Source organism: Ictalurus furcatus, chromosome 14, assembly GCF_023375685.1.
Source record: "Ictalurus furcatus strain D&B chromosome 14, Billie_1.0, whole genome shotgun sequence".
Lineage (NCBI taxonomy): Eukaryota > Metazoa > Chordata > Actinopteri > Siluriformes > Ictaluridae > Ictalurus > Ictalurus furcatus.
The window spans coordinates 30150352-30159159 of NC_071268.1; the positions used below are offsets into that span (position 1 = coordinate 30150352).

Genomic DNA, 8808 nt, shown 5'->3' on the forward strand with positions numbered 1-8808 from the left:
CAGCAGGGGTAGTAATAATTTAATTGATATTATTTCTTTCGTGATGCATTCTACACATGCAACCATAAGAGAGAGTTTGACCAGAAGAAAACTAAGATGCTAATCTTTCCTGTTAGCATGTGCGTGCTATTTTTTCCTTCTTTGTCAACTGTTAGCAATTTTCGCAGAATATTTAATTAAATCTACTTAAATTATTCTCTACTAAGAAAAAAAAAGTTTTTTCTGTCTGCAAGTCTTCGTGTACTGGTACTATACATCCATTAAAGAGTGAGTTAGCTCAGCAAAGGAAAAAAAAAAGAAGAAAAAGGCAGTTTGCGAAAATGCTAATCCTGGGAATTAGCATGGTCATTGCTAGATAGCCTTGCTATCTTCAATTCACTGATCTTTATATTAGCGATTTTATCTGAAGTTTCACAAACTCTGCATTCAGCACTTTTAGTAGCATGTTCCTGTTAGCAGTTTGCAATAGCAATTAGCATTGGCAATTTTGATTAATGCTAATCCTGACAATGGTCACGCCTTGCTATCTTCCATTCGTTCAGCAATTTTGAAGCATTTCATTAAATGAAATGATGTTTGATGAAGTCTCTGCTTTTTGTCACTAGCGAGTGAGCGGTCCACATGGTTCAGGCTCACCATCTTTCATTTGTTGTTAGCATTAACAATTTTATGCTACGTTTACACGTTACATTTTCTAAAATTATATATATATATATATATATATATATATATATATATATATATATATATATATATATATATATATATATATATATATGAATGAAGAAGGTTTTGGAAGTTCTGGATTCGGCTGTTTCGTTACAGCTTGTGCACTTTGTCATGACATTACTGAAAGTACATCAGGATTTCCGTTTCTATCCGAACCACGTCAGATATCGGCGACGGACGGTGCACAATGTTGCTAGCGGTTATTGCATCGGTGCTGCTGTCACAGTGATGTGTCTGTAGAAGAGATGATGACACTCAGCGTCTGTTCACATGCTACTCTGCTCTATTATTATTATTATTATTATTATTATTATTATTATTATACAGCTGAAATAAAAAGGCATCTAATTCCTCTATAGCCGTTTCAAGGTCACAATTTCCTAATGCAGATCAGGGCAGAGGCACAGAGGAGGTGGAATGGATCTTAGCATGACGACATCATGCACGTGAGGGTGGAGAAAATATCATCACAATATCATGGGCAGATTCACCTCCACCTTCCAGAAACGGGAATAATCACGGAGTGAAAATGCTGAACCTTTTTCACTCGGAAACATACATCACGCATTACTGGAAAAAGGAAATGCATCATGATTGTCATTAACCTGTAGTGGTTAAATATTGAAATACCTATTACATGTGCTGTTTCTGTTTAGCACGTTGTTGTTGTTTTTTAAATAAACTTAATACTGTTTAAAATTTTTGAATTTTTAATTGAAGTGTGAAACTTTTTCCCTTTGATAATCATTGATGTCGTCACAACGGCAGTTACAGCAGCTGACCAATCGACAGCTTTGATTCTTCTCTCGTAAGTTCAAAGTGGCAAACGACTGTTCATTTTCCACATCTGTGTGTGACAAGACAGCTGTGATTTCAGCAACATAGCGATATTTAAATAGAAAGACAGAGGTTCTCTCAATCCTACACAAATTAGGTACGATGCTGTAAAGAAGCGACAAATCCAAACAATTGGCGCGAACGATTCCTCAGACCAATCCTATGCTGCGTGTGGGTCGACGTTTCTCAAGTTCCCTGCTCACAACTTTAGTCCCTATTGGCAATTAGTTCCCATTTAGAGTTTGATGCAAAATTGAGGGGGGGAAAAAAACCTAATCTTATCCTGTAATATACGACCTCTGATTACATCTGCTCAGCGCCATTATGAAGGAAATAAAGCCTGGAAGGAAGTAGCAGAGATTATTGGTGAGTGTCTGGTGAGTGTAGAGTGTAAAGCGTGTTTAATTTGTCTTTAACTAGCGTATGGTTAGCTTTGTTTTTAGCTTTAGAAGCCGTTTCTATTTGGAAATAAAACAAACGCTAAGCAGGCTTCGCCTGCAAGTGACTCGCTAGCATGAACGTAGCATTATTCGTTATTCCTTCTTCCTTTCGTTCTTCCCACATCATCCCACACCAGCAGGTCCAGAATTTAAGTCTTTGGTATGACCCAATACTCACGAACGCTTCTGTCATGGTATCGTGACGTCACTCTACAGTACAATGAGGTGCTTATAATGGTTAATAAAAACATCTGGAAGGATCTGTGATAGCTGAGAAGTCCAACGTCAGGACACGTTCCTGTTCCATCCTGTAAAACAATCCCAATGGTCCATAAGCCGGGATCTTCCTGTGCTTCTTACAATATGTCCACAAAGGCTGAGAGAACTCAAAATGGCCGTTCAGTCCACCATGTCCTCCAACAGCATTACAGTATTACCTTCTCCATGGAGGGCACGGATTCTTCTCCTTTAAACGTGTCCTAAATAACGACCCAACGTATGCAGCTGCTTCTGGAGCAGTGATTATATTAATAAACATCATCTGTGTTAAATTTGGTGTCATTTCATATAAACAATTAATAGCACATGGCTTGTTTTCAGGTTGGCGTCGATACAATAATTAGCCACAATGCTAATGGGACAAGCTAGCAGGTAGGATACATGCAAAAAAATACCTTCATTTGTTGATAGCAATATCAGCAATTTCACTGAGGATTATGCCTTTAAATCATCACATCACAAATAAACCAAGAGCAATTAATGGAGCTAGAAGTAAATCCTTTGCTAGTTTTAAACAATAGCAAATAAACTTTTTCTAAATTCAACTTTTCTACTTTTTGTGCTTTGACATTTTTTTTTTTGCTAGCCACGTTGCTGATTTTTTTTTAGCGCTCACATCTAGTTTGATTACTTTCGTTCAGAACTCTTTAAATCTCTGAAAGCCGCTGTCGTGACCTTCGTGTCTTCAGTTCACGTTGTTTCATTCGTCCCTTTTAGAGGTCTCGGAGTGTGTATTGGTGGAGGAAGAGCGTTGTAGCACCAGGAGACCGGAGAGTGTGAGCGAGACCCCAACCCACCACAGAGCGACAAGGCTGTCCCCAAAGATAAGCTGCCCGAGGAGCGCCTGAGGAACAGAACAGATATGGCGTAGTCACACAACTAGAACTGAATGTCATGTGGGGTTCGTTTGGCAGTAAAAGAACCCCACGTGACATTCAGGTCTAGCGGTGTCTAAGAACTCCACGTTCCATAGATCCTATTCAGTCATAATCTATGATAAGAGGTTAAACCAGGTCAAAAACATGGAACCACAATCACACCGTTAGCATCATGCATGATGCTAAACTAAGGTTCCAGCTACAGCGACTAGCGTCATTTCAGTGTTCCCAATTGTATGCAAATGTGTGATGTAATTATTAAAAGGTTTAAACCTAAACGATTTTGCTCCAGCAAATTCCTCTAGTGTTTTTATTTATTTATTTATTTTCAAGAAAGAGCACTGATGTGTATAAATCATAAAATAAACCGGATACATTTTCTTGTCCTAGCATAAAACCAGCTGGATAGGCCACGCCCATTACCTACACTGACTAGAGTAATGAAAATACACATATGTTGTGTTTGATTAAAGCTTGTAACCAAAGAAAACACTCTCTCCAAGTCAGGAAGGAGTCCTCGACCCCGAGGTCAGCATGTGATGAGATGTCAACATGGCCACCCACCATCAACAGTAAATAAATGCCACTACTTTAAATCTGATTATACTAGAATTTACATTGTATAAATTGACACAGACACGTTAGTGTAACGCCTACAGATAGCTGTTTTGTGAAAGTAAATACATCATGATCGCTGATGTTAGCTGGCTAGCTTGTCACTAACAAAACACACACTTTCATGGAGGCATCCATGTTTTGTTCCCCGCTTTGTAGCTCGAATATGCCAAGCTTGAAATTTAGGTAATTTCGAGTTCAGACTTCCCACTTCCAAATGCAGCAATAGAGACAAAGGGGCAGAGTCATGTATAGGCAGTTCAACTTCAAGGCTAGGGGTTCGATTTCAAATAAAGGTTAGGGTTATAAACGTTAGTTGCCGATTCACTCTCAAGAAGAAGAAAAACAATTACCCTGAAGCGTACACCGTTTGTATTTTTAATATGTATCTTTTACCTGGAAAGGTGAAAATAGAGTACCTTTAAAAAAAAAAGGAGAGAGATTTGAGGTACATTAATAGCTTGTGATTAGTTTTTTGGGGTTTTTTAGTAAAAAAATTTAAAGATGGGTTACAATTTAGTACCTTTTATTCTGAGTACACAGGAGAAAGTTTGGGGGTTCAGGGTCTAGGGCAGGGATTCTTAAGCCAGTTTAAGGATTAAAAATCCCATGACACCCCATTATTATTTATTTTAAAATAAATTTAAAAAATTGGATACCAATTTTAATATGCAATTATTGGACTTCTATACTGGAAATCCATCATATGTTACTGTAAGGAAGTGCACAATCTACTGAAATATATATATATATAGTAAAGTTGTTTAACACATGAGAAAATGAAAGCTGAAATTCTGATCTACTGTCCCATATTCGTCTTTTGTCTTCAGCCTATAACAAAAATAAAAGAATTCTGCGTGCCGTTCCAATACTTTCAGAGGGGACTAATCATTGATATGGTGATTTTTTCTATTTTTATTTAACATGTAAGGGAGGAGCCTTCAGTGTCAGTACTTTGTAACAAGCTGCATTTCTGTCATTTTAACTTCAAGAGAGAGAGAGAGAGAGAGAGAGAGAGAGAGAGAGAGAAATTGATGAGAGAGAGAGAGAGAGAAACTGATGAGAGAAGGACTGTTTGTAGCTGCTGTAGTGTAAATGAGAACTTGTTCAACATTACATGTTTAATAGAGGTCACTGCTGGATTTTGAAGAAGATAGACAGGGTTGGTGATACTCACAGAAGAGATGAAGTTGGAGGCGGTGGTGGTCACAGTGGTTCGGGTAGAGGATGAAGAGTACCTGAGGGCCTTCGACAGGAACGTCCACATCACAGCATTACAGGTGAAGAGCAGCCCACCGCAGAGCAAACGCAGGGGGATATGCAGCTAAAACACATCACACACACGTTTAACTGTCAATACTTCTACTCACGTCTGTAATCAGGCCCATGATTAACACAAGCCCCGCCCACTTTCCCCTCTATAATAAAGAAATTGGACGGTGATGACGCACCCACTCGCACGCGGTGGTCTGATCGGCGTGTCTGAACGTCCTCTGTTCTCCCCACGTCCTCAGTCCGGTCTCACACACGCCTTTCAGATAATCCGTGCCGAGAGACAGTTTGGCGGAAGAGGAGGCCACGGCGCCGAGGAACCCCGCCAGCAGGGCGTACACCACCCCGGGGAACATGGTGACCTCCGCGCGCGCGCACGCGCTACTCACGCATCGTTCAGACAACAATACACACGCGTCAGAACCCGGAGAAACCCCGCACTTCCTTCTGAGAACACCTCCGCACTGATCACATCACCGTCTCAACGCGTCTCAACAGCACACCACAGCGCAGAGCTCACTGCGCAGGGCACATCACACCCTCGCTAGTGCACTGCGCAGGGACAGCAAAGCCTTATTGGGACGCAGCCATTAATGCCTTTATTACTGTGTCGGGTTCTGCAAAATAATTCCAGGCTTCACATTAGGTCTATAATAATAATAATAATAATTATTATTATTATTATTATTATTATTATCATCATCAACAGCAGTGTGTGAAGATTTTTGTTGTGCTTCTTTACAGTGATGAACTGTGAATTTTAAATGTAGTAAAAAAGGTAAATATTAGGTATCTTTTAATAATTTAGTAATATTATTTTAACTATAATTTCTTTACAGAAGGCCTACAGTTAGAATAAAAATGTTACTAAATTGCACCATTAATATTTGGATATTACCATAACATGGCTGTGTTTGTTGTCTTTATGTTTAATTCAAATGTTTTAATTCAGCTGCTGCTTGTTCGTGGGTGTTTCTGCCTTCAGTTTTGTCTTCAGGAAGTGAACAGCAGCTCAGTTGGGTTGAGGTCAGGTGACTGGCTCGACCATTTAAGAACATTTCGTTACTTTGCCTTAAGAAGTTCTTTGGTTGCTTTTGCGGTATGTTCTGGGTCATTACACATCTGTACCGTGAAGCTCTGTCCTATCAGTTTTGCAGCGTTTGACTGCATCTGAGCAGAAAGTAAAGTTCTATACACAACAGAATTCACCCTGCTCCTTCTATCACATCATCAATAAACACCAGTGACCCAGTTTTTTTTTTTTTTAGAGGATTTAAAATTTTTTAATTTAAGTCTAATCTGGCCTTTCTGTTCTTGAGAGTTACCAGCGGTGTCTCTTGATTGTAGACTTTTAGATGTTGTGAAGAGGTTTTTCTTCACCTAGGAAAGAATTCCGTGATTATCCACTTTAGTTGTCCTCCGTGGTCTTCCAGGCCTTTCGGTGTTGCTGAGCTCACCAGTGCATTCCTTCTTTTTGAGAATGATTGATTTGGCCACTCTTAAAGTTTCTTTTGTCTCTCTGATAGGTCTGTGTTTTTTTCTTTTCTTTTCACCCTAATGATGGTCTCCTTCACTTACATGGACACCTCTTTGGACCGCATATTCAGAGTTCCCATGAACAGCTACCGAATGCAAATTCAACACTTGGAATCAACTCCAGACCTTTTACCTTTATTAATATGTCATGAACTAATGAGGAAACATGCCACACCTGGCCATGAAACTGCTTATCAGTCAATTGTCCAATTACTTTTGAGACTGAAAATGGAGGAACTCTGTAAAAACAAAATGGTTATAATTCCTAAATGGTTAATGCAGTATTTTTGTTAAACCCCTTAAATTAAAGCTGAAAGGCTACACTTCAATCACATCTGATTGCTTCATTTCAAATCCATTGTGGTGGTGTACAGAGGCAACATTACCAAAATTGTGTCACTGTCCAAATACCTATGGACCCAACTATATGTAGAACCCTACAACAGATTGTTTCCCTATCAGAAAGAATTAAACTAGAATGCTTTTAAGAAGCTAAGATCATTAACTATACAAAGGAACTCTTGAAGAACCCTTTATCTAGAGAACAGAACATAAGGGTTAAGGTACAGAAGTGGTCTCGTAGGCTTGTGTTATGTACCTTATATTACGTACAGTACATAAACCTGACCAGGTGAAAATGCTTTTCACAGTTCTTTCTTTTCTTTTCTTTTAATTTGTTCTGTTGTCCTGTGTGTATTTATTGTACATTTTGCACTCATCTTACATTGTCTTTCATTTGCGCTTTGTGTAGACCTGTGTATCGTTCTGCTGTACTGTTATGCGTCGCCACGGTCCTGAAGAAACAATACTTCTTACCAATATACATGAAGTACATATATATGAAGAAATGATCATTAATCAAACTAGTTCCATTTTATGTAAATATGGTTTCCAGTGGATGCTGGGTCTGAACACTTGGAAAGCATCTATCCATCTATCAAGATCAAGATACAGCCTTACTCATCATTAAATACCGAAATAGAATTATTTTACATGTCATTTTTTACAATCTGATCGTAATGAGAAAGACTCAGACAGATGGTTAGGATCCATGTACACAAGTTTAATAATCAACAGGGCAGCATTCCAATAAATGTAAATCACAAACAGTTCCAGGTCATACACAGTAATCAGGAACAGTAGCAGAACCACAGGGCAAATCCAAATAATGTATCTGTATCTGTATCTATCTATCTATCTATCTATATATTCCCAGAAAATGATAAACACAGGGGTTTTAATGACTTTTCCTGTATTAGTCTTGTGTTCATTCAATTAAATGCTCTCTAGAATGTATATGCCCCACCCCCTGGGGCGTGTCAGATTTAGCAGATAAATGTTTCTTCATTGCTCACCGTGTGATCTGTGTCGACAAGTGAGTGATCCTCAGCCTCAATAAACACGGTGTCTGCATTTTTAAGTGCTTTTTGTTATTGTTTGATGGACTCTATCAGGGCATATTAAAAACTTATACTAGTTTCAAATCAAACTGTTCTGGCGGTCTGGAACATACAGTATAGAAGTAGAAGTGTGTATCTATGACTACATGGAAAAACACCAAGCCATCAGGGTCACTTGTGTTGATGGACATACTGTAGACAGAGGATGAATGGGGTTCCTTTATAGGGTACTCACATGTGACTGTAACTCAAATAGGAACTTGTCACCAAGTTGATGAGTTGCTATCTGTACTTGGACAGAATCATTTTTATTCATATTCTCCTCTAGTTCCACTAGTGAGGAAACTCACACAGGCGGGAACATGAGAACATGCTGTTTGAATGTTGTTCTCTTGAGAAAATGACTGCTAGTGTGGATGGTGTTTCAGATTTAGTGGTGTAAATCTAGAAATTGTGCTGCTTCTTCTTATTGGCAGCATTCAGGCAAAAGAACTGCAGTAGTTTTAGCTAAGTAATCTTTGCAGTTGAAGTAGTTTTTGTGTGTGTCTCTGTTACGGCTGTTGGAGTTATTGTTGCGTAATTGTTTTGACAGCAGTTGAAAATCCAGCAGTGTAGTAATTAAGTCTTAGGTGGTTTTCACACTGAGCACATTTGCTGATGTCTGAATCCGAGTGCAATTGTTCACGGAGCCCCCCGCAGCCTTGGTCTGGTTTCAGACTCACTTGGATTCTATCGAACCCCGGTGCATTTGCGTTCATCTTACGTTAACAATGTGCAGCAGATATTATGTGCATCAGTGGACCTCTTCTGTGTCACACAGCA

At 39.0% G+C, this 8808-nt stretch overlaps 1 protein-coding gene across 1 annotated transcript; it reads right to left on the bottom strand.

Annotated features, from left to right (window-relative positions):
- Positions 1 to 1266: 1266 nt before the first annotated feature.
- Positions 1267 to 5485, bottom strand: LOC128618161 (transmembrane protein 42). The gene is made up of 3 exons (XM_053641631.1): positions 5230 to 5485; positions 4956 to 5102; positions 1267 to 3129 (listed from the first exon to the last, which is right to left on the bottom strand). The coding sequence occupies exons 1-3, from the start codon at positions 5404 to 5406 to the stop codon at positions 2986 to 2988; spliced, it is 468 nt and encodes a 155-aa protein (XP_053497606.1). The 5' UTR covers positions 5407 to 5485; the 3' UTR covers positions 1267 to 2985.
- Between the last annotated feature and the right edge of the window lie 3323 nt (positions 5486 to 8808).